Source organism: Dermacentor silvarum, chromosome 9, assembly GCF_013339745.2.
Source record: "Dermacentor silvarum isolate Dsil-2018 chromosome 9, BIME_Dsil_1.4, whole genome shotgun sequence".
Classification (NCBI taxonomy): Eukaryota; Metazoa; Arthropoda; class Arachnida; order Ixodida; family Ixodidae; genus Dermacentor; species Dermacentor silvarum.
This window is the reverse complement of record NC_051162.1, coordinates 137874516-137899526: the sequence shown is the minus strand read 5'-3', so window position 1 is coordinate 137899526 and position 25011 is coordinate 137874516. Positions and strand designations below refer to the sequence as shown.

Sequence of the window (25011 nt, the reverse complement as noted above, 5' to 3'; positions counted from 1 at the left end):
ATGGCCCCTTCTTCTGGGGCGGCGGAGCAGCGTTGGCCGCAGCCACCGAGGGGGCGGATGGCGTCACCGCCGGCTCACCTTGTGTGGGCCGGACAGCTGCCGGATGCCGCTGTGGCGCTGCCCCCTGACGCGCCACCTCGGCAAAACTGACTTTAGGCAGGTATGAAACCCGCCTGCGAGCCTCTTTGAAAGTTATATTTTCCTTTACTTTGATCGTGATGACTTCTTTTTCTTTCTTCCAAGACGGGCATGACCGCGAGTATGCGGCATGCTCGCCATCACAGTTGACGCAGTGTGGTGTGTTTTCGCACGTTTCAGAGGCATGGTCATCGGAACTACATTTAGCACATGTCTGTCGGCCTCGGCAGTTCTGGGAACTGTGGCCGAAACGCTGGCACTTGAAGCAACGAAGAGGATTTGGAATATAGGGTCTGACCCGTAGCTTTACATAGCCCGCCTCGATTGTCTCGGGCAGGATACTTGATCCAAAAGTAAGTACTAGATGCTTGGTTTTGATCTCCTTGCCGTCCCGCCTTAGCATAATTCGTTTAACATTGATCACGTTTTGCTCGCTCCAGCCTTTCAACAGTTCAGCTCCCGTCAGTTCTATCAGGTCATCGTCGGAGACAACGCCACGACTGGTGTTCATAGTTCGGTGCGGGGATATTGTCACCGGGATTTCCCCGAATGACACTAGGTTTGGAAGCTTTTCGTGCTGTTTCGTATCGTGGAGTTCCAAAAGGAGGTCTCCACTAGCCATTTTTGATGCCTTGTAGCCTGCCCCAAGAGTTTCGGTGAGACACTTTGACACGAGGAAGGGTGAAATCATTCTCATCGTCTTTTCAGAGTTATCAGAATGAATAACATGGAACCGGGGGAAATTTTGCAATTTGTTACCAAGGAATTGAAAGATATCTTCGGTGCGCCCTCGTTTATGAGGGCGATCAGGGAGTCGGGGAAATGACGAAAGAGCCATAAAGGGAACTATAACTTCGGTAGCTATGCCAGCCACCCACCACCGAGCCCAACATGGGGACGCTACGAAACCCGAAGGCAACGAAGACGCCAGCTGTACATAGCCACTATAACCTAATATAATAGACCCAAGGCTGGATAAACTACACCAGGTTAACCCTTGCTGCCTGGAAAATTAGAAGTAAAACGAAGTGAAGAGAAGACAGGAGAGATGGAAAGTGAGAGAGAAAGACGAAGGTTGGAGGGAGAGAGAGACAGGAAAAGGCAACTACCGATTTCCCCCGGGTGGGTCAGTCCGGGGGTGCCGTCTACGTGAAGCGGAGGCCAAAGAGGTGTGTTGCCTCCGCCGGGGGGCCATAACGGTCCAAACACCCGGCATTGGCTCAACCCCCAGGATCCCCCTTTCCCCAGACACGGCTCAGCCGCGCACGGCTACACGCGGGAGGGTCCAACCCTCATGTGCTCGGGTCCGTGGTGGCGCTACTCACCAAACGCCTGCTTGCGCAGACGCCCCTGCGGGGACAATCAAACCTCTGACCTCGTGCTTAGCAGCGCACTGCCATAACCGTTAAGACACCTGGCGGGCTCGCAAAACGCATGGAATAGGACTGGAAGTGAATACTTTACTAATTTACATAGCTTTAGGGTTGGCTTTTAGTGTTCTTATATTACCTGCCGAGAAACATTTGTCAACTGTATATACAATACGCGAGGTGTGTTGGAACGTCGGCTTACCTAAACTGGTTCCTGCATATTTGTTATTTCTGTACTTCACCAAATTCCGACTGGAAGAAAGAGAAAGTACAATATTGGTGTGGTGGCAAAGATTATTTTCCTGCACTGCCACAGATGTGGCAGAGAGAACACATGTTTGAATTTAATGTAAAAGAAATGTACTTATGCATCGTGTCGTTCAATATATGGGCGTCGTTATAGTATATTGCAAAAGTAATGTCGTGGTCATCCTAACGATTCTAAGCTGATAGTGAAGAACCTACTTCAGTACCTCTGTCCTACTTCAGCTAACTTGAACTTATCTCTGTACAATTCATATTTCACCAACCAACCGTGCATTTTGCCGCCCTCCATTGCGTTGTTGTCATTAGACAGCGAACACCTAGCAGTGCGACAGCACTTTTGCGACGGCACTTTAAGGCCAAATTGAATTAAATTCAGGGGTTTTCCGTGCCAAGCCGCACAATTATTATGAGGAACGCCGCACTGGCCGACTCCGGATTAATTTCGATCACCTGGGGATGTTTAACGTGTACCCAATGCACGGTATGCACGGCGTTCTTGCATTACACCCCCATCGAACTGTGATGTGTGTAGTGCGCGACACAGGAAGAAGCAGACGATAAGGAGTGCGGGTGCGAAGGCGTGCTGCACTAAACGTACCTTCTCGTGGAAGGTAGGTTTAGACAAATAGCTTTCTATTATGTTTAGCAAATTTCCACGGATGCCCATTCCCGACAAGTCTCGCAAAATTCCGTAACGCCAAGTTGTGTCGTACGCCTTTTCCATATCGAGAAATAATATCGTCAAGAAAAACTGTTTATGTACAAATGCGTCACGGATATGTCCTTCAATGCGCACAAGATGATCAGTTGTGGACCGCCCTTCTCTGAAACCACACTGATAGGAATCAAACATAATGTTCCGTTCAAGGAAATGTATAAGTCGGCGATTAATCATTTTTTTTTTCAAGAACCTCACAAAGGCAACTTGTGAGAGCTATCGGGCGGTAACTTGCCGCCGAGGAAGGGTCTTTACCCAGCTTCAAAACTGGAATAACAATAGATTGCTTCCATGAGGATGGGATGTATCCGGCAGCCCACATAGAGTTAAAAAGTCCCAGAAGTGTCATCTATGTGTCAGCGTGTAGGTTTTTAATCATGCCATACATGATTCTGTCAGCTCCCGGTGCAGAGCTACCGCATACGCCCAAGGCAGCTCTCAGCTCCACTATATTAGTTAGTGGTAGATTTTTATGGCGCAAGGGCAACTGAGGCCAAAGAGCGCCAAACACAAGGTTGATGGTCGACTCAGGTTAGTAAGCAGTAAAAGATAAGGATAAAAAACAGTGGTGTATAGGGCCTAAATAATTGAGTAATGATTACATTTGATGATTATGGGCAAAGCGCATGACATTTACAAGGTCAGGCAGCCTCAGCAACAGTCCTTGTCAGGGCAAGGAGTGCGGAGCGCCTGACATGTGAGATAAAAAATCTCAGCCATTTCCTCAGGAATGAGACAAGGCTGAGTTCAATGGAAATATGAAATCGCACGTAGGAAGCCTACACTCGCTAAAAACTTAAAAACTCTTTTTAATGAAAACATTTGGTAGTCGCCGAGAAAGAAGGACGGGTGCGGAGGTATTTGGTTTCTGTACAGTTCTGGGAAGTGACGTCTCCTATCTGGTTCTAGCCTCTTGCACATGATTAGAACATGGATGACGGACAGTCGATCACCACATTTTGGACAGTGCGGTGCTGGAGAACTGTTTAGCAGATGTGAATGTGTTGCATGTGTGTGTCCTATTCTAAGCCTGCATAGTGCAACCTCTTTATGTCTGTCGCGTTTCTCGGTAGCATATCTTCCTATTAATGGCTTTATTGTGTGCAGTTTGTTTTCAGTTGCTCCATCCCATTCTTCTTGCCATTGCCTACGGATTCTGTTTCTAATCTGTGGCCTGAAGTCCTCGTAGGGTATATTATCTATGTCAATAGAATTACGGAGAGCAGCTGACTGCGCAAGTCTGTCAGCTACCTCATTTCCAGCTATGTTGCAGTGCCCCGGTACCCAGCACAGTGTGATTTTAAGTTTAGATTTGTGAGCCGACATGAGACATTTTAGAAGGAAATTAGTTATTGGATTTTTATGCTTTTTACCGGATGACAACGCAGTCACTGCACTGAGGGAGTCTGTATATATGATGGAGGCTGGTTGTTTATTCTGTAGGATGTGCTTTACGGCTAGGAGGATGCCACAGCATTCTGCAGTAAATATGCTTGTATGTTCGTTCATTGTTTTCGATTCGGAGAATTGTGGGCCATGTGCGGCACATGCGACAGCTGAAGACTTAGAGGCGTCAGTGTAATACTCTGCACACCTGTATTTTGTCTGCAAGTACATAAAGTGCTGATTTATTGCGAGCGGATTCCCATGTTTGCCCACCTCAAGAAATGACATATCACAGTGAACAGCGTGTATTTCCCAGGGCGCAATGGCGTCTTTGTGGGACACCACCTGGAGGTTGGAGGCCGGTATCTGCAGGCTTTCAATGTGTGACGCGACTCTAACGCGATATGGTGGCGTTGCTGATGGTCGTCTCAAGAACAACTGGGTGTTGCTTGTGTCCTGCAAGAGTTCACCAGATGGATGCTCTGCATGAGAGAGCACCTTAGTGGCATACACTATGCTTGTGTACTGCCTTCGTCGTTCTAGTGACCATCTGTTCGCCTCAACATACAGGCTGGCTATTGGGCTAGTTCTGAAAGCACCAGTGGCCAGACGGAGCCCAAGGTGGTACACGGGGTCAAGCATCTTTAGCGCAGACTTTGATGCTGATTCGTACACTACCGAGCCATAGTCAATACGTGATAGGACAACGCTATTCAGAAGGTAGCTCCACTATATTAAAAGGACGGTTGTATGGTTCATTCGGTCAGCATTTACGATCCAGTGACTTGAGTTCAGCTACTTGTTTATATTTTAGGAATGCGTCTGAGAAATGCATGGAGATTTATACACGCTCGAAGTGTGCGCCCAGAGCGTTGGCCTGGTCTTCCAAGGTATTCCCTTGGTCCTCAACTAAAGGAAACGGGTCCATTTTCTGCCCCTTTAGCTTTCTTAGGCCATTCCATACTTTGGACTCTAGAGTGTAGGATGTTATGCCACAGAGGAACCTCTCCCAGCTAACCCTCTTTGCCTATCACCGCGTGCGCCTTCCCCGTTCTTGCCAGTTTCAATTTGATAAGATTTTCCGCAGTCGGGGAGCGACGCAGCGCGCCCCACGCTTTATTCTGTTTCTTTCGTGCCAATCTGCACTCCTCATTCCACCATCGAATTCGTCTATTACATGAGAGACCTTTTGTTTGTGGAATGAATTTTTCAGCTGCGTCAAGTATAAAACCAGTAAAATACGCTACTGCGTCATCAATACTAAAATCGTTGATAAAATCTTGTGTTAAGTACGTTGACTCTTTGAAACCTTTCCAGTTAGCTGATGTTAATGTACAACTGGGGGGGGGGGGGGGACTCTCTTGTTCCTCTATCAAGGTCAACGTCACAGGGAAGTGGTCACTGCCAAACGACTTCTTATCGAAATTCCATTCTATATAAGGAAGGAGGGTAGCAGATCCTATCACTAAATCTATAGAAGAAAATGAATTATGGTGGATGTTATAATAGGTGGGCTGTTTTTTGTTAAACAGACACGCACCAGAGGCTACCAAAACGTTCTCTATAAGCCGACCCCTGGCATCACACCGGGAGTCTCCCCACAAAGTACTGTGAGCATTAAAATCACCGGCAATAATGTATCGTTCCGGGAGCTGGTCAATTAGCGCGTAAAATTCCGTTTTGCCGAGTTTATAATGTGGCGGTACGTAAATACAACAGATTGTTACTAACTTGTTGAAAAGTATCGCTCGCACGGACACCGCCTCTAGTAGTGTCTGAAGAGAGAGATTGTGGCATGGAACAGATTTATCTACAATTATTGCTACCCCTCCAGACGCGGCTACAGTATCATCGCGGTCTTTACGGAATATAGCATATTGTCTGAGGGAGTTTGTTTGAGCGGCTTTTAGATGTGTTTCCTGAACACACAGCACTTTTGGCTTATATTTATGGAGGAGTTCTGTGATATCATCGAGATTACGGAGAAGTCCTCTCACATTCCACTGTAGGATTTGTGCGTCCATTTGTACAGTGTTTTATGCTGTGTGTTCAAGAATGCAATGTTAGCTCACGGGCCTTTTCCAGGCGCCATGACACGAGAGTTTTCTTTTTTTTTTTTTGGAGCGGTCGATAGAATTGCGCCGCTCCTTAGGCGCTGGCTGCGCCCTCACGCTTGGTGTTGTGTCCATGCCCTCTTGCGAGGCGTTGGGCATGCGCTCTTGCGACCGCTGTTTTGGATTTGAGAGCCTCGCCTCAAAAGACGAGACCTTGGAGCTCACCAGCCCGGAGGTTGATGGGCCCTTCTTAAGGCTCATTTACACCGGCGACTGACAGTGGTCGCGCGACCAAGTTGGTCGCAAATGGTCGCTTTTCTCGAAAAGCGATCATTTTGGGCCAGTCGCTCGCTGCTCGATTTTTCAGCCGCACGACCGTGGTCGCAAAGCTGCTCAATCAATCAGTGCCGTGTCGACATGTTATGCGTCGTCGTGCACGTCAAATGCAATGTCCACGCAACCATATGCAGACTACAGGCCGGTAATTGGCGTCTTGTCTTGTGATTCTGGGACGCCGCAGTTGCAGCGAAGTGTCGAATGTGCGCGGTCGCATTCGTTGGAAGCTAAACAGCAGGAAAAGAAAGCACAACACAAAGCCTTTTTCCAGCTGCCGTTCGTTGGAAAAATACTGGCACCCAAAGGTGAACAGCGGTTGAACCGCTTCGCTTTAATATTATGCACCGAATCCCACCGCAATGCGAACTAGAAATTACAACTTGCTCTCGATAACACTCGTTGTCATGCGCACAAAGTTCGAGCAGGAGGCGGCTTGCGTGACCAGCCACTTCACGCGAGCGGAGGCGCGGGCGCACCCACCAGCGTCGCGTTTTCTTCGGAGGCTTCCGTGCTGCCACAGCTGACCCCACGGCAGAGCACATCAGCACAGGGACGACGTCTTCCTGTTCGCTCGAATCAAAATGCAGCCATCGCTCAAATTAAAATGCATGGCTGTTGCCGGAACGCGAAACCAATTTACACAGTGCCAGCGAAGTCCGCGCTAACTGCGTAGATCGCTAGAATTCTCTGAAGAACGAGAATCTCCGGGATTGCGACTTGCAGGTCGCGCTCAGCCGGGCTAAAGTCCCTAGATATTTTTCTGAAAGCAGAACATCTAGGGTCCTAAAAACCCTATATGTTAACACCGGCAAGCCTCGCCGTGCTTGCCGGTGTGAACATCAGTTGCCTTCAGTCGCTTTTTGGTCGCGAGTCGCAAATGGTCGCGCGACCTTCTCATGTCGCCGGTGTGAAGCCTTTAGATGGCGGAGCAGCACTGGCTGCATCCGCCGAGGGGGCGGATGGCGTCACCGCCGGCTCACAACGCGTGTGCCAGACAGCCGCCGGGAGCCATTGTGGGGCTGCCCCCTGACGCACCACTTCGGCAAAGCTGGTTTTCGGCAAGTACGATACCCGCCTGCGTGCCTCCTTGAAAGTTATGTTTTCCTTTACTTTAATAGTTACTATTTCCTTTCCTTTTTTCCAGGATGGGCACGACTGCGAATATGCGGCGTGCTCCCCATCGCAGTTAACACAATGTAGAGAGCTTTCACAAGACTCAGAGGAGTGTTCATGACCACTGCATTTCGCACAAGTTTGGCGGCCTCGACAGTCCTGGGAACTATGGCCGAACCGCTGGCATTTGAAACATCGAAGATGATTTGGCACGTATGGCCTAACACGAAGCTTGATGTACCCGGCCTCGATGGACTCGGGCAGAACACTTGAGTTGAAAGTATGAGATGCCTGGTCTGGAGTTCTTTGCCATCTCGCCTCATTTTTTTTGTGTGGTGTTTTATGGCGCAAGGGCCAGTTATGGCCAAAGAGCGCCATGTCAGTGTTTGTGAGTGTGCAGTGGAGCGATGAATTCTGAGAAGTAGATGAAGCGTGGCTGTAAAGGGGCCTAAAAATAATCGCTGTAAAGTGCGTAAAATATAAAGGTACTAAAATCATGGAAATGACTAATGAGGTGTACTATGAAGGGAAGAATGCGTTGAGAAAGAATGACACGACATTTAAAATATTTAAGATGCAGTAATTGGTAAGAAGCACTACTGCCTATACAGAGCCTTTGAATCACAAGGGCCTGGAGGCATGTGCTACAAAAACTACCATCACAGCGGCATCCTCTGGAGAGAGGATGCGCTACGAACTCATTGGACTAATAACATGAAGGACCACATCGTTCAAGAAATCGACGACTGCTTTGTCGTTAAAAAGCGGTTCTTCACCAAGAAACATGATGGGATGAAGAGGCAGATGATATCGGTACGCTTGAGGAAAATGTTTCTTTCTCTCTGTTTCAGCTTCCCGACACTCCACGAGGACGTGGAGGACAGTCAGCCTCTCACCACATCTACCACAGGTTGGTGGTTCATCACCAGTAAGCAAAAAATTGTGGGTGCCATATGTATGTCCTATTCTTAGGCGACAGAACAGGACATCAGCTCGTCGTGTTTTCGTTATGGGGGGCCAGAAGCCTAACTGTGGTTTTATCAAGTGAAGCTTATTATTTCTTTCCGCGTCCCATAAGCGTTGCCAGTGGCTTCGCAGTTTCTTTCGCAGGAAAGGCTTCAAATCTGTTGCGGGAACAGCAGCTGTAGGGAGATGTAACGCCTGAGATGTAACTGATGTGGCCATTTGGTCTGCTCGAACATTACCCTCAATGCCTCTGTGGCCCGGCACCCAGCATATAATCACATGCTGGTTAGAGATATATGCTTTACACAGGACGGAATAGAGCTCATTAAGTACAGGGTTTTTGTGTTTACAGAGTGACTTCAATGCTTTCACGACACTTTGGGAGTCTGTAAATATGATAGTTTTTTGAAGTTTTGATCTCATTATATACTTTACAGCCGATAATAGTGCATAGGCCTCAGCCGTAAAGATACTTGTCTCCGGGTGCAGTACACCGGATTCCGAAAAGGATGGACCGATGGCTGCATAAGATACCCCGGCATGTGACTTGGAAGCGTCTGTGTAAAACTCTGTACACGAGTATTTAGATTGGAGTTCTCGGAAATGCATTTTAATGTGTGCCTCTGGCGCGTGTTTCGTAACTTCTATAAATGATATGTCACAATCTATGAGCTGCCACTGCCACGGAGGTAACAGTTCCGCTGGCGCCATAGGACGATGATCAAGCAGCGGAACACCCATTTCCTCACTAAGATTCCTCACACGCAAAGAGAACGGCTTTCTCGCTGCAGGTCGATTGTGGAAGAGTGTGGCAGCAGTCACATCGTTTATTGTTGAATAAGACGGATGTTCAATATTTGCTTGTACTTTCAGAAAATATGTAAAACTGCTGTATGACCGCTGCAGATGAAGCGACCACTTATTCGACTCTACGTAGAGGCTCTGGATTGGACTTGTCCTGAAAGCACCAGTCGCGAGACGGATGCCCAAGTGGTGAACGGGGTCTAGGATTTTTAATGCACTTGGCGTTGCGGAATTATAAATTATAGACCCGTAATCAAGGCGTGAAAGGACAAGACTGTTATACAAGTTTAAGAGACACTTTCGATCACTGCCCCATGTTGTGCGCGATAGAAGCTTTAGGAGGTTCATTGTCTTCAGGAACTTTGTCCTCAAGTACTTAAGATGAGGGATAAACGTCAGCTTGGAATCTAAAATGATTCCTAGAAACTTATGCTCGCTCCTCACAGAGAGCGTATCTCCTTTTATTTCAATAGTTGGGTCTGGCGTTACACCTCTCTTGTTTGTAAAGAGTACGCAAGTACTCTTCTGTGAATTAACTTTGAAACCATTTTCATCTGCCCATTTAGACAATCTGTTTATTCCCAGCTGTATTTGTCGTTCACAGATGGCAATATTACATGACTTAAAGGCTATCTGCACATCATCGACATAAACGGAATAAAACATAGTGCGTGGGATGGCTGTATGCAGGCCGTTCATTTTTACAATAAATAGCGTGCAACTAAGCACACCCCCTTGCGGCACACCGGTCTCTTGGGTGAAGGGCCTAGAAAGAGCGTTACCCACTCTTACACGAAATGTGCGGTTAGACAGATAACTTTCTATTGTGTTTAGCATGTTGCCACGGACACCCATCGACGAAAGATCTCGAAGAATTCCGTAGCGCCATGTCGTATCGTAAGCCTTTTCTAGGTCCAGAAATATTGAGAGGCAAAACTGCTTATGTATAAAAGCATCTCTAATATAAGATTCAATGCGAACAAGGTGATCTGTTGTGGACACACCTTCTCTGAAACCGCACTGTAAGGGATCGAGTATTTTGTTGCTTTCAAGAAAATGGATGAGGCGCCGGTTAATCATTTTCTCGAAGAGCTTGCATATACAACCTATCAGAGCTATAGGCCTATAGCTACTGGCCGAAGAAGGTTCCTTGCCATCTTTGAGGATAGGAATTACGATTGCTTCTTTCCATGCAGTCGGAATGTAGCCGGCAGAGAACATGGTGTTAAAGAGTGACAATAGTGTTTTGTGGGTTTCAGGGTGTAAGTGTTTTATCATTTTATATAGTATTCTGTCACTTCCTGGAGCAGAATCGTTACAACAATTCAGTGAAGCCTGAAACTCCGCCATGCTAAATGGACGATTGTATGCTGCATTGGCTGTGTCTTTCCGACTCAGCGGCTGTCGCTCTGCTTGTCGCTGGTATTTCACAAATGTGTCTGTGTAATGGGATGTACTGGAAATATGCTCGAAATGTGCTCCTAGACAATTAGCCTGGTCCTCAAGAGTGTCTCCTTGTGTGTTTACTAAAGGTAGAGGATGAGTTTCGCGGCCTTTTATTTTGTTTACCCTGTTCCAGGCTTTGCGTTCGTCTGTATAAGAATTGATGTTGCTTATGTATTTTTCCCAACTTTCCCGTTTAGCACGTCGGCGTGTTCTTCTACCTTGTGACTTAATCGCCTTGAAGTTAATTAGGTTTTCTGCGGTTGGGGAGTTACGAAGGAGATTCCAGGCCTAGTTTTGCTTTTTCCGGGCTTCCCTACACTCCTCATTCCACCATGGAATACGTCGTTTCGATGGCGACCCATTTGTTTGGGGTATACATACTGATGCAGCATCAATAATAAACGCTGTAAAATATGCTACTGCATCGTCAATACCAAGTGCACAGACATCGTCCCAGGGCAAATGTGTTGCTTCACGAAACCGCATCCAGTCGGCTGAGTCGACTTTCCATCTAGGAACATGTGTAGAGCACTCAGCTTGTTTTGTAAGGCTTAGTACGATGGGGAAGTGATCACTTCCATAAGGGTTATTAATAGCATCCCACTTCAGATATGGCACAATTGTACTGGACGCTATGCTTATGTCTATGGAAGAAAATGTTTTGTGTGTAGGGCTGTAGAATGTTGGTTCTTTTTTGTTAAGCAAGCAGGCATTTGAAGAGAGTAGAAAGTTTTCTATTAGTCGTCCTCTCGCGTCACAGCGAGAGTCGCCCCACAGTGTACTATGTGCGTTTAGATCACCAACGACTATGTAAGGGTGATGGAGTTCATCAATAAAGCTTTGAAATGTTGTTCTAGACAGTTGATAAGTTGGGGGGATGTTATAGACGCGATGGTGACTAGTTTATTGAATAGCACTGCTTGGACAGCAACTGCTTCAAGAGGGGTTTGGAGTTGCAATTTCCGACATGCAACACCTCTGTCAGCTATTATAGCTACACCACCTGAGGCTGTAACAGCCTCGTCCCGGTCTTTCCGGAAAATAACGTATTGCTGGAGAAAGTTTGTTTGTGTAGGTTTAAGATGTGTCTCCTGAACACACAGCACCTTTGGATTGTATTGGTGTAAAAGTTCTTTAATGTCATCGAGGTTGTGCATTAGGCCTCTCACGTTCCAGTGTAATATTTGTGTATCCATATTGTTTGTGTTTTTGGGCTGTGTGTCAAGAGACGAGTCTAGTTGGCTTATGGAGCCTTTCCAGGCCCCGTAATCCGGAGTTTGTCTTTCTTGGAGCGGTCGCGAGAATCGCGTCGCTCCGGAGGCGCTGGATGCGCCGCCTGGCTTGGGGTTGTGTCCATCGACTCCAGAGAGCCGCTGGACTTCCGCTCAAGCGAGCGGGGTGTTTTTGGGGTGGGCCTTGCCTCGAAAAGCAGGGCCTTGGAGGCCACCAACCCAGAGGTCGATGGGCCCTCCTTCAGAGACGGCGCAGCAGCGCTGGCTGCTGTCGCCTGGGAGGCTGGTGGCACAGCCGTGGTCACACTCTGTGGACCGGGCGGATGCCGGAGTCTGCTGCAGCGTTGCCCCCTTTCGCGCTGCACCAGCATACCCTGCGGTATGCAGGAAGGAAACGCGTTTCCGCGCTTCTTGAAATGAGATATTCTCTTTCACTTTCAAGGTAATGATATCTTTTTCCTTCTTCCACGTAGGGCATGATCGGGAATATGAGGCATGCTCACCGTCGCAGTTTGCGCAGTGGAGCGTGTCAGTGCAGTTGTCGGAAGCGTGTTCTTGTTTGCCACATTTTGCGCAAGTAAGCCGGCCGCGGCAGCTTTGCGAGCCATGGCCAAATCTCTGACATTTGAAACATCTGCGTGGATTTGGAATGTAGGGTCTTACTCGTGTCTTTGTGTAACCAGTTTCGAGAGAGTCGGGCAGTACACTCGTCGCAAAGGTGAGAATGAGATGTTTTGTACGGATTTCTTTGTTGTCACGTTTGATCATTATTCTTTGCACTTTGATGACATCCTGTTCCTTCCATCCTTCAACTAGTTCTTCTTCGCTCAGATTCATGAGATCATCATCGGATACCACACCTCTGCATGTGTTCATTGAGCGATGTGGGGTTACCGTGATTTCAACATCACCAAAAGCAAGGAGATTTGAAATCTTTTCATGTTGTAGTTTGTCGCGTACTTCAAGCAGTAGGTCGCCGCTAGCCATTTTAGTGATTTTGTATCCGGGACCCAGCACATCTGTGAGAACTTTTGCAACGGTGAAAGGTGAAAGGGTTCTGACTGTCTTTTCGGCGCATTTGCTATGCATAACATGGTAGCGCGGGAAGGATTCCTTGCGTTGGACAAAAAATTGAGTTTCTTCGGTGCGTCCTCTTTTCGAAAGAGGGCGATCAGGTAGTCGGGGAAAGGTACTTAAAGCCATAAATACTTTTTTGTTTTCGGCAGCTACGCCAGCCGCCCACCACCGAGCCCAACAAGGGGACGCTACGACACCCGAAGGAGACGCAGACGCCAGCTGTACATAGCTACTATAACCTAATATAAATATCCTAGGTTGGATAGAATACACCAGGTTAACCCTTGCTGCCTGCGAAGTCGGAAATGAGAGGAAGAGAGGAGAAGACAGGAGAGATGGAAAGAGAGAGAGAAAGACGAAGGATGGAGAGAGAGAGAGACAGGAAAAGGCAACTACCGATTTCCCCCGGGTGGGTCAGTCCGGGGGTGCCGTCTACGTGAAGCCGAGGCCAAAGGGGTGTGTTGCCTCCGCTGAGGGGCCTTAAAGGTCCAAACACTCAGCGTCGGCTCAACCCCCAGGATCCCCTTTTCCCCGGACACGGCTAAGCCGCGCACGGTCAGACGCGGGAGGGTCCAACCCTCGTGTGCTCGGGTACGTGGTATCTCGCCTCATTTTAATCTGTTTTACATTGATGACATTCTGCTCACTGAAACCCTCCAGGAGTTCAGCCTCACTCCGCTGCAATCTGATACAACACCACGAGTGGTATTCATAGTACGGTGCGGGGTTACTGTTACTTGGGCATCTCCAAATGATACTAGATTGGACAGTTTTTCGTGTTGTTTCTGGTCTCTGAGCTTCTTCTTCTTCTTTCTGGGGTTTCACGAGCTAAAACCAGTGCTAATTATGAGGCACGCCGTAGTGGAGGGCTCCGGATTAATTTTGACCACCTGGGGTTCATTAACGTGCACTACAACGCAAGCACACGGGCGTTTTTGCATTTCGCCTCCATCGAAATGCGGCCGCCGCGGCCGGGATTCGATCTCGCGATCTCGTTGCTCAGCAGCGCAACGCCTTAGCTGACTGAGCCACTCCGGCGGGTCCAAGAGGAGATCACCGGTCGCCATTCTCGATGCTTTATAACCTGTACCAAAAACTTCCGTCAAAGATCTTGAAATTGGGAAAGGTAAAATTGTTCGTACTGATTTGTCTGGTTTTTCTGATTGAATTACATGGAATCGGGGGAAAGCTTCCCTTTGGAGACCAAAAAACTAGAAAACATCTTCGGTGCGCCCTCGTTTCAGACGGCGGTCAGGGAGGGGGGGGGGGGTGGAAAGAACTTGCCATAAGTATAGGTGAATGTTCGGCAGCAGCGCCAGCCACCCACCATGGAGCCCAACAAGGGGACGATGCAATACCTGGAAAAGATTGGTCCTGCAAACGCCAGCTGCACGCCACTACAATAACCAAATATGGAATATCCAAGGTTGGCTACCCACACAAGGTTAACCCTAGCTGCATGGGAAATCGGAAGTAAAAGGAAGTGAAAAGAAGACAGGATAGATTGAAAGTGAGAGAGAAAGACGAAGATTTAAGAGGAGGACAGGAAAGGCAACTGCCGATTTCCCCTGGGTGGGTCAGCCCAGGGGTGCCATCTATGTGAAGCAGAGGCCGAAGAGGTGTGTTGCCTCCACGAGGGGGCCGTAAAGGTCCAAACACCAGGCATCGGCTCAACCCTCAGGATCCCCTTTTCCCCATACACGGCTAAGCCGCGCACGCTACACGCGGGAGGGTCCAACCCCCATGTGCTCGGGTCCGTGGTGTCGCGACACACCAAACGCCTGCTGACGCAGACGCCCCTGCGGGGGTGTGCACAGTGAGCACCGCGGCGTCGAAGCACAAACGGAAAGGGCCGGCGCCTCCTTAATAGGCCTGTGCATTCTGCTTTATGGCATCATGCTACTTGGACCTAAATTTCCATTGCCAAGCCCGGCGTGACGAGAGGAGCTGTGACGTCAATATCCCCGCATCTTATGCAGGAGCGTCCCCATTAGATTCTATGGCAGTCGGGCAAGGTAGCATGACGTTGCGGATCGAAGTACACCGGCCTTGTGATACTAGGAAGCATTTAAAAGGCGCGAACGCGGCAATTCTCTTCTCTATATCCAGGCGCCGTCCTCCTCCGGAGCTCGCTTCCCTCCCGGCTTCAAACATAATCTCACCGATGTAACAGACGGGTCATCTACGCTTGCGCGCAAAAAGTAGGTGCTGGCCTTACCCTGCCCTGTCCTGTCCTGCCTCGCCCTACTCTACACTGTCCTGTCTCGCCCCTCCCCCCGCCCCGCCATGACATGCCTGCCTGCCTGCCCCCCTGCCTGTCTTTCAGGCACATTAAATCTGAACAGTTGCACAACTTAACAAATAATCTACTGAAACTGATGCATACCTCGGTTTATCGCACGTCAGTGAAAGTAGGCTTTAGTTTTTCGGCATACATAAGCTTCGCCCAAACGGCCAAACGTAGGCAGTTTTACGAGCCGCGATACAGTTGCTTCCTTCCCATCGCCTCAGCCATGTGTCTGAAAGCACATGTCTGAAACAAATGAGTCGAAGACTCAATTTCTCTTACCTGGTAGCCATATAGACGGCGTCAGAGATGTTTTTTACTTTGTCTTCGCGCACGTGCTTGCATAACGCATTCAAGGTTTGATCTATCATGATGTTTCCGTCTTGGTAAAGTTGTACGTAAGGTGGATTGATCTGGAAACGCGATATTGTCATTCACTGACCCAATATTAAGGTTTATCCTTACCTGCAACCCTTCAATTACTGTTAGCCCTATCCGGATGGGAGGCTCAAGCTGCTGCAAGCGAAGGCTTACCTGTAATTGCCAAAAATAACCAACTTGCGTTATTATTAAAAAAAAGAAACACGGTCAAGGAAAAAAAAAGAAAAAAAAAGATCAGCTTCACAAACATATATCATAAGCGTGACTTGTTGAGACGCTCGCTCTTCAAGTGTGCCGCGCGATACTTTTCAGGAGAGGCATGCTTGAACACACCATATTGACTACGCCTACTCAATCGAGAGGACAGGTTTGTATTAATTTTGCTTCGGTTTCATAACAAATGCAGGCAGGTGATCAGAAGGTAGGGTTTTCGAATGTTACGATGAAACGAGTAAATGTGCACCACTTCCTTTACTGCGTTTGTTAGGAAAACATGCGAAAGTGTTGCGTGCGAAATTGTTTCCCCATGCGATACTCTTTATGATTGACCGTGGTCTAACGAAAAAAAGTTGAAGCAAAAACGAATAAAATATCATTGACAAGTACCGTTTACATGGAATTTTCCCGAAACACATCGTTTTTATCATTATTCATCAATACATCCCCGAATTCCTCACAGACTCAGCGAAATAAAAAGTCGATATCTGAAGATAGATAAGTTTGCGAGACAACAAATTGCCTCATACTTTTTTCTTGGGCTGAAACATGATATGTTCGAAAACGATGCAAAATGGTATGGCAGATTCGGACGTCATCGATGAAATCCGGAACCTACTTTAGATGTGACGCGAGAGATTGTGCTTTGACTCCCGTGAGTCGCTAAATTGTGATTTAGAAAAAAAATATGTACATATTTTACTATGAAGGAAAAGGGCGAATGGGCATATACCGCTGATTAGTTTACCAGAAACATGGCAGTCACATAAAGTTGGGCACAATTTGTGAAATCCTTAGACGTTCACAAACAGCAAACGAGTTAATATTCAATGATGATGGTGATGATGACGTATATGGCTTTTGGTGCAAGTGCCAGTAATGGCCAAAGAGCGCCAAGAAATGGTATGATTAGTCGATGGTGTGGTCAATGGGAAATGGTATGCGGGACATAGCTGTATAGTAGCCTAACACATTCTCTGTAAAGTGCGTAAAATGTATTTCTATTAAAGCTGTGACATTGATATGTAGGTGGTAAAGTGATTCGTAGAATGAACATAGAAAATATGCTATGAAGAGGTGATAGACCTGACAGCACAGCGCAAAAGACGAGAACAGAAGGAATGATAATACAGGCGCTGACTTCAACTAAGCTTCATTTACGAAACCGCCAGAAATATATACTTAAGACGTGAACCAACAAAATAATAAAAATGTTTTGTATGACGTCTCACTTCTCATGATTATCTATCGCATCACAGCTAGATACTTAATTTTGCTTTTCGCGAGGGCCACAGATGGCATTCTAATGCAAAGGTCACCCAGCTGCTGTATCTTGTCAGCCTCTATATTCTCACCGGTAAGCTGTTCTTGGTGTTTGGAAATTACGACACATTTATCAAATTCAGGCACACAACCGCAGTCTCTGCAGTGAACACCAAAATGACCTTGGAGGGCTGTGTGAGCATTGTAAAAAATGTGGAACATTTGACATCGGCTCTAACTCCAGGATCCCCTTTTCCCGGTACATGGCAAAGCCGCGCACGCTTCACGCGAGAGGGTCCAACTTCCATGTGCTCGGGTCCGTGGTGTCGCAACACACCAAGCGCCTGCTAACGCAGACGCCCCTGCGAGGCGAACTGTTAAGTAAAGTTGTAGCTTTTCAGTTTGTATTGCAGCCGTACCAATTGCTTCTTTGTATGGTGCATTTATGTTCAGTGTTATTGCGCTAATTTTTGTTTGGCATTCTTGTTACTATAGCGTTTTTTTTTGCTTTAGACAGATGTATATTCTGCTTTTGTCATTGTATCCACGCGGTTGGTACATATGATGATCGCACGCGTCTTGTTTCGCCCATATACATCAATATTTCAACAGGTTTTACACTGACCCTCCCATATGCTTTTTCTCTGCTTCAGCCGGAGAGGGCTTACATTTCTGTGCAAAATATGCGCAATAAGCTATTGCTTTCGTTGATAAGCAAGCTCATTTTTTTCTTGCAGAGCAAACAATACAAAAATGTTGGAAACAAGGGTGGAATCTTGGGCGAGTTGGTAACAGTTTGGACGCTGACTTCTTTCAGTCCTGCGTCAGGTTTATTCCTTAGTGTCCACCCGCCGTGGTTGCTCAGTGGCTATGGTGTTGGGCTGCTGAGCACGAGGTCTCGGGATCGAATCCCGGCCACGGCGGCCGCATTTCGATGGGGGCGAAATGCGAAAACACCCGTGTACTTAGATTTAGGTGCACGTTAAAGAACCACAGGTGGTCCAAATTTCCGGAGTCCCCCACTACGGCGTGCCTCATAATCAGAAGTGGTTTTGGCACGTAAAACCCCATAATTTAATTTTTAATTTAATTTTTATTGCTTAGTGTCCCTTATGCATAACTAATGGTACCCCAAGCTTCATTTGAAGGAAAGAATTACTGACAAAGTAGAATGCTATATTTTCGGTCAGTGCTTACCGAGTTCATAAAGAGCATTGCATAGGCAACACGATCTTCACTTTCGTTCCCGAAGAAGCCACTGTGATTAAGGCCGGTGATGAAGTGCAGCTCTACAATGTATTGCTGTTCAATGGCGTCATTTTCTGTTTGCAAGCAAGCAGCAGCGAGAAAATAGTTAAGTGTCAAGTTACGCCCCGTGCCTGTAACAGCTCATACTCGGTGCATACATACCCATTTTCTCCGGCCGGGGCTCGTCTACCACACTTTCTGAAAAAAAACAAAAAATAAAAGAAAGCACTTGTTCGAGCGTACACAAATTTACCTGTGTTTTCTTCGTGCATTGCATATCATCCCACATAGCACAGCACAATGCAAAGAGAGGTAAACAACCAAAGATACCCACTTACCTGTTCTCTCGGCAACGTACTCATAGGTCCCATACATGGTTTCAATTTCAGATACTCGGTGAGGCATTTTTTGCTGCGACGATCGTTCCCAATTTGTGAAAGGTTCAATCCTATGGGTGAAATTTACCATCCCTGTCTGGACAAATATAATCGGTTCTAGTACTCGAAACAAAACTGACTGCTTTTTTGACTACGCTTACACGATAACAGCAAAGGAAAAGAAAACTACAAAGAAATCCGACGCTACCTCCAAAAGTGGGGGCACCGATTTCAATCCCCAGACTAAAATGGTTTTCTCGTAGATTCACGATACTTTCGTGGTGGATAACGCTACTTTAGTCGTGGATGACAATATATCCTTTCATGAAAATTTCTCCGCCTGGTGGTCTTCCCCCGAGCTTTTTTGTTCGTCTAAGATATGTATGTTGAATTGCTACCGTATGGTGCTGGCGGCTACATCTCTTCACTCCTAATGTTAAACAAGGATATGAGAGATTGCGCAGGCTCTAATCGTTCATGAAGATTAAAGGGTCTTCAAACAGACGCCACGTTGTAATGATACAACTGACCTGTACAACTTAATTTTACTGGACCGGAAACTAGACTTAATCAGCTATCGGTGCGGATAGTACTTTCATATTTGTTTCCAATATGGCTAAAAATAAAGTGCTTTGATTGGTTGATTTTGTATGACTTGTGATAATCGCTTACTCACAACGTGATAATCGCCGCGTCCTGCGGGTTTCAGGATCAGGGATGCTTGCTTGCTAGCGTCCTCGTACAAGTGCCTCTCGTAGTGCGCGCCTTGGACCTGTACAGATTTTGTAGATGAATATTTGCTGGGACAATATGCTAAAGAGCAACATTTTGACGTTTGGCATGCGTGCTCATTCGGGTGCCGACCCTTTACGTCACAAGCATGACAGTCGACAAAGCAAATATCAGAGCTGTTGTATAAGGACATGTTCCAACAAGGAGTTCGCTGGAACGCAAATGCAGGACATTGTGACCTAAGAAAAAACGATATAAATGAAACGAGGGTAAAGAAAATCCAAAACCTGTGCCGTATAAGACTAACAAATGTTTTGTCACTAGAATAACGAAGACAACCAAGACAATCACTAAGACAACGCACTAGACGTGACGTAGTACGTTGAAGTAGTACATTATTCCTGCGGTAGACAAGATGTTCTACATCGACCATCACGGCGTGAGTAGTGGCGCTAGCTGACACTACTAGGGTCATATCTAATGCACATACATAAATATCCAAGAAATTAAGTGAGTGGAAAAACTGCATCACGGTAGCTTAATTGGTTAGATCATCGCACGTGTATTGCGAAGACGGAGGCTTAGACTCACCTGCTGCAAGTTCCTTTTATTAATCCGACTAGCATTCTTTGCCTAGTTCAGACGTTTCGAGCCTGCCTGCTTGCCCTGCCTGCCTGCCTGCTTTGACCTACCGGCAAAATTTCGGCGCAACTGGTCGCTCCAGGCACTTTCCGTGTATTCGCGAGCTTCTTTCACGCTAGGAAAAACACTTTTATGTAACACGTATTGATCAACAAAAAGCTGTATCGGGAGTTTTTCATATTGCTCTACCAATTTTCTCATTGGCACTTTCAATCAAATTACAATATTGGATAAATTGATTAATCAATTAAGACTAATTATGCAATTAGGCGGAATGCAAAAGGTCTCAGTATATCCAAGCGACGACAAACAACGTTACCTCGGCGCTGTTCAGCAACGTGGAATTTGCATGTTTTTAAGATTTGGATAAATTTACGTGGGACACTCTGTATACTCGTCATCCCGTTGTTCTCATGCCGTTGTCTTGTCATCGTTGTCATTGCGTGTTCCTGATTCAGTATTCGTCATACATTTGTCGCCATTCCGTTGCCGTCATGCCATCATCGTCGCGCTGTCGTTTCACGAACGTCATCACTTCAGTATCGTCATCCCATTGTTGTCGTCATGCCACCTTCGTCGATCGATCGACGTCATTTCTTGTTCGTCGTTCTGTCGCAGCCATGCTGCCGTCATTAAATCGTGATTATTCCGTAGTTGTCATGCCATCGTTGTCATCATGCCGACTTGGTCGTGCGATCGTCGTCATTCTCGCTTCTTCATCCGGTTGTCATCACACATCGTCGCCATCTAAGTGTCCTCATGTCGTCGTCGTCGTCGTCGTCACGTTGTCGTCATTGTACCATCGTCATGATTTAAGAATCATTGCCATAATGTGTCGACGTTGTACGCCTTCGTCATTCCACTGATATAATTCCTTTTTTTTCACATTCCGTCGTCACCTTATCAACGTCATAAAGCCTTCGTCATGCTTCTATGCTTATGGGCGACCTTGGCAAGCGAGTGCCATAGCAAAGTGGGACAATATCGGAGTATGTGGCACATAACTGAATCAAAGAAAGTCTCAGAAATAACATTGCACACTGAAATGAGCGTGACTTCAGGAATATTGCCTATGCTGCATTGTTCGATTGCTGTTCGCATTAGTGTCGACAGTCATGGTCAGATCAGATGTGCTGCAATTTTTTCGTCCACTTTCATTTCTCTTTACCATTTCAACATGTCAATAAAAAATTGCGGCCAAATCCATCTCACGATGACTGTCGACGTATTGCCACAATCGAATCGAGTTATGCATGAGTCGTGTACCGCAGTGGGAATCGCATTTCGTGCTTCACTAAGAACAATGGGCGCCATCTAGCGCCGCCGCCACGAAGCCTGCGCGTGGCATCCGAAATGCATGGCGCGCCGGTGCGTGCGAACGCTGAGAAGCGCGTCATGCGGCAATGGGGCTCCTCTCTCGCGCTTCTTCCTGGACACGTCACGCCATCTAGGGGTGGCACTGCCCAGAAATCTGCGCGTGGCCTCCGAAACGAGAAGCGTGGCGCGCCTGTCCCCGAGAACGTTGGGAATTGTCCCCTCGCTTGCCGCACACTCAGTGGCACATACTCAGTGACCAAATTTGGCGAGAGGTTCATTGTAAAGCGGCACACACCCAGTCAATTTGTGGCGCAGCCTGCTAATGTGTCTGGTTGCTGTTCTTGAGGAGCCCTTGTTACGGGGTCTTGTTTCCGCTCAGCACCGGTGAAACTTAAGGGATCTATTTCGTCACTATAGAGCGGCACGTTGCCAGTGGCACATACCTAGTTACCCAAGTTGGCGTCAAGGACGTGCACGTGAGACCGGCACAGGCCGAGTGGCAGACACCAGTATTCCAAGTTGACGCCAAAGAGTTTCCTCGAACAGTGGTACCTACCAAGTCCTACTTCTACAGGAACCCACGTCGGTATGAAAGAGGTTCGTTGAATAACGGCACGTATGTACTCAATGCCACATACTCCGTGAACCAAGTTGGACCGATGGTTGTTTTCGAACCCTGGTATCTCAGCACAGCAGCCAGATGCGCTACCCATTCGACCACTGACTACCCAACAACCCAGATAGGCGGGAACACGGTTAGATACAAACAAAGATAGATTGATAGATAGATAGATAGATAGATAGATATATAGATTGGGTATATAGATAGATGGATAACCTCCAGAAAGTGCCTGAAGTACCCAAAGAATGCTAACGCATTAAAAACACTAGTCTTCCCTATGCTTCCCTTGCTTTCAATTGTCCAATAGCTTCATAGGATTGCGACTAACAAAAATAGAGCCCCTCAATTTCTGGCGACCTTTTGGTCGCCAGACAACTGAGGTATCGACATTAGTTAAATGTGAGAAGTTTAGTGGAGCCAATACTCACATATCGCTCAACAGTCCCGCTTTCTGTTACATCTAGGAGCAGTAATGTGTCAGCAAGAACGGAAGCTTTCTTTAGGTTAAGTGTGTAGCCTTCGATGACAAGCGTTTTTTCGGACTTATCCAGTCGACTTTCGAACACTTGAGGGTACACTGTGAAGCTCTCTCCCGGAGGATCATTGCCGTTACCTGTAAACAAGCACAGCAAGGGCGGGGTCTTAGCAACTTTCTTGCAGTACTGTGCACTTGTGAAGTGACAATGAAGGAAAACTTTGTTCCCGAAGGCGGTTACATTGTTCCTGTAAGCAATCCAGTAATTGAAAGAAGTAATTTGGGGATCTAGAAACTCAGTCTTCGCATCCTGCTGGCCATTGGAGAGCCAGAACAGATTCTGAGGGGTAGAAATGACGCTAGCAGTGCACGATACGGAGACGACCTGTGGCGTTGCCGATATTTCGTACTCTTATTTGCCGTGTGTGTATGAGGTAGGGAAATCTGACATTAAAATGTTGACCATAATAGTTTCTGGCCGAAATAACTTATGGAATGCGAACGCGTTTGGTTTTTTTTTATTAACGTGCATCATTTCCGAAGCTCCTGCCCTCATGACATTGAAAAAAGAAGCAATGAAACAGATAAGTGAGTGAATGATAATTGTGCAGAGCGCATGCACTGTGGGAGCTGATGGTATGCGAAGTATTTTTTAAGCTGACTACCCAGCACTGTCTGGGTCTTTGCGAAATATGATGACGTACCGAATGTTTGCCTAAGGCGAGCAAATGTGGGAGCTGAGTGTGTTTGAGGCGACAGTAGCAAGGTGACGATGGGTGGCGATATCACGACTGACATATTGTAAAAAAATGACATAAAGAGAGTGCGTTTTTGAAGCATGCGATTAATTACTGATCGACACTTGTATGGGAAGGTCATTGGGCTTTTTTGCGGAGGCACCTTGCTTTAATCTAATAATCGAATATGTGAATTTTGTTATTGAAGAGGTTCAAAACAAGGCGCCAAAGGGACCGGCCTATACCTATCGGCAAAGTACTGGTAATAAGGCAAAGAATGGCATTAATAAATAACTATACATAGCCATGCGGCACAGGTACTTACTTCGGGCCGTAATGAAGAGGTAAGCATAGAAGATTTTTGTCAAGAACGCCATTTCAGAACGCAGTTGACTCGGTGTGAGCGCTCGCAGATGTTCGTGGGTTTGGAAGGCAGCAATTTTTTCCCGGTCATTGCTTTCGTATGTCTCGTCTGGGTGCGAAGCGCCCTACGTATGTTAATTGTTTTTGCACTGTCGCGAAAGCTATAGAGTAATGGCTTGGGTTGTTCTTTCTGCGGCCGCGGTGCACTTTTTGCTGAGCTAGTCCTCGCAGTTAGGAAAGTGCACCAGGGTACAAATGTGCGGTTTCTCTGCCACGACCTTTGGAGCGCCGAAATGGAGCGACTGCGGCGAATATAAAAATATCTTTGCCGGAACATCGACGGCATACTAAACATATTCACGCATGGCGAGTTTGGCGTGTTGGTACATTACTGCGAGAACTGCAGCTGCACTTCTCGTAATATTCACACGTGTGCAGAAAAACGCTTCTGCACTAAAACATACACGAAAAACTAGAAATAAACAAAAATAAAGAACACGCATTGCTCCACTCCGGAAACGGAGAAAGTTTGAGAAGACTCATTTGCGTGTGCGTGTGGCGGGTAGCTTGTATTTTAGCGAGATAGGTTTGCTGTACAGGATATGGTACGGATTATTGTAGTCAAAAATATTTTATGACGTAGGCATTGTGCCCATGTTAGCTCAGCTTTGGCAGTTTTTATTTAGTACTCTAAATAGATTCGAGGGAGAAAATAATCGTATTTGAAAAGTCATAATTAAGTTAGTACCATGAGTCGGGCGTTTCCAGAGAATATTTAAAATGCTTTTGCATCGCAACCAGACGATCGGAATCTGTTTTGTTACATGCTTCCCGTACTAGGTTACAGTAATCGGGATGAGAATGCGCAAAGAAGAGTATAGTTGTAAAGCGAAGCTTTATATGTCTAGGCGAAATATATGGCTAGGCGAAATCGCCTGTGCACAGAAAACTATCATCATGAACATTGGCACGAGCGTCGTCTTCTTCCGCAGCTGGCTCGTTGGCGCCCGTCCGGTTGCGCTAGCGCTTGCGCTCGGCACGCGCTCGTGCCACTGCTCCTGCGTTCATCGTCGTCTTCCACAGCTGGCTGCGTTGCCGCTCATCATTCCAGCGTACAATTTCACTTCACTTCTGTCGTCGTAATGGGGAGGCCGCGCTTACGCGGGTATGAGCCATTGCTCAAGGGGGTCTGAGCCATTCATTGTGTTACCGTTACGGACATATTTAATTTTGAACCAATTTAATTTCGAAGAATCGCAAGCGGCAATGGCGGGAGAATGCTGGTAACCACGCCGCCGAGCAAAACTCGAGACATCGAACGAAAGCGACAACGGCGGACTGCGGGCGTACCGTCTATGACATCGTTCTCTCCGTCGCAGCCGAACGTACCTTAAATACCTTAATGAACCCGCGGGGTTAACCCAGTGACAAACACCGGGGCCGC

At 47.0% G+C, this 25011-nt stretch overlaps 1 protein-coding gene across 1 annotated transcript in view; it reads right to left on the bottom strand.

Moving 5' to 3' along the window:
* Nucleotides 1-23611, bottom strand: part of LOC119463930 (venom metalloproteinase antarease-like TtrivMP_A) — a 34673-nt gene extending 11062 nt beyond the window's left edge. The window contains exons 1-9 of the mRNA XM_049655434.1: nucleotides 23530-23611; nucleotides 22421-22605; nucleotides 19356-19451; nucleotides 18641-18776; nucleotides 18465-18500; nucleotides 18252-18376; nucleotides 15660-15728; nucleotides 15477-15607; nucleotides 1711-1760 (exon numbers count right to left, since the gene is read on the bottom strand). Coding sequence (XP_049511391.1) covers nucleotides 1711-1760; nucleotides 15477-15607; nucleotides 15660-15728; nucleotides 18252-18376; nucleotides 18465-18500; nucleotides 18641-18776; nucleotides 19356-19451; nucleotides 22421-22605; nucleotides 23530-23581 — 880 coding nt within the window. The 5' untranslated portion in view covers nucleotides 23582-23611. The remainder of the gene's footprint in view (nucleotides 1-1710; nucleotides 1761-15476; nucleotides 15608-15659; nucleotides 15729-18251; nucleotides 18377-18464; nucleotides 18501-18640; nucleotides 18777-19355; nucleotides 19452-22420; nucleotides 22606-23529) is intronic.
* Nucleotides 23612-25011: the final 1400 nt, after the last annotated feature.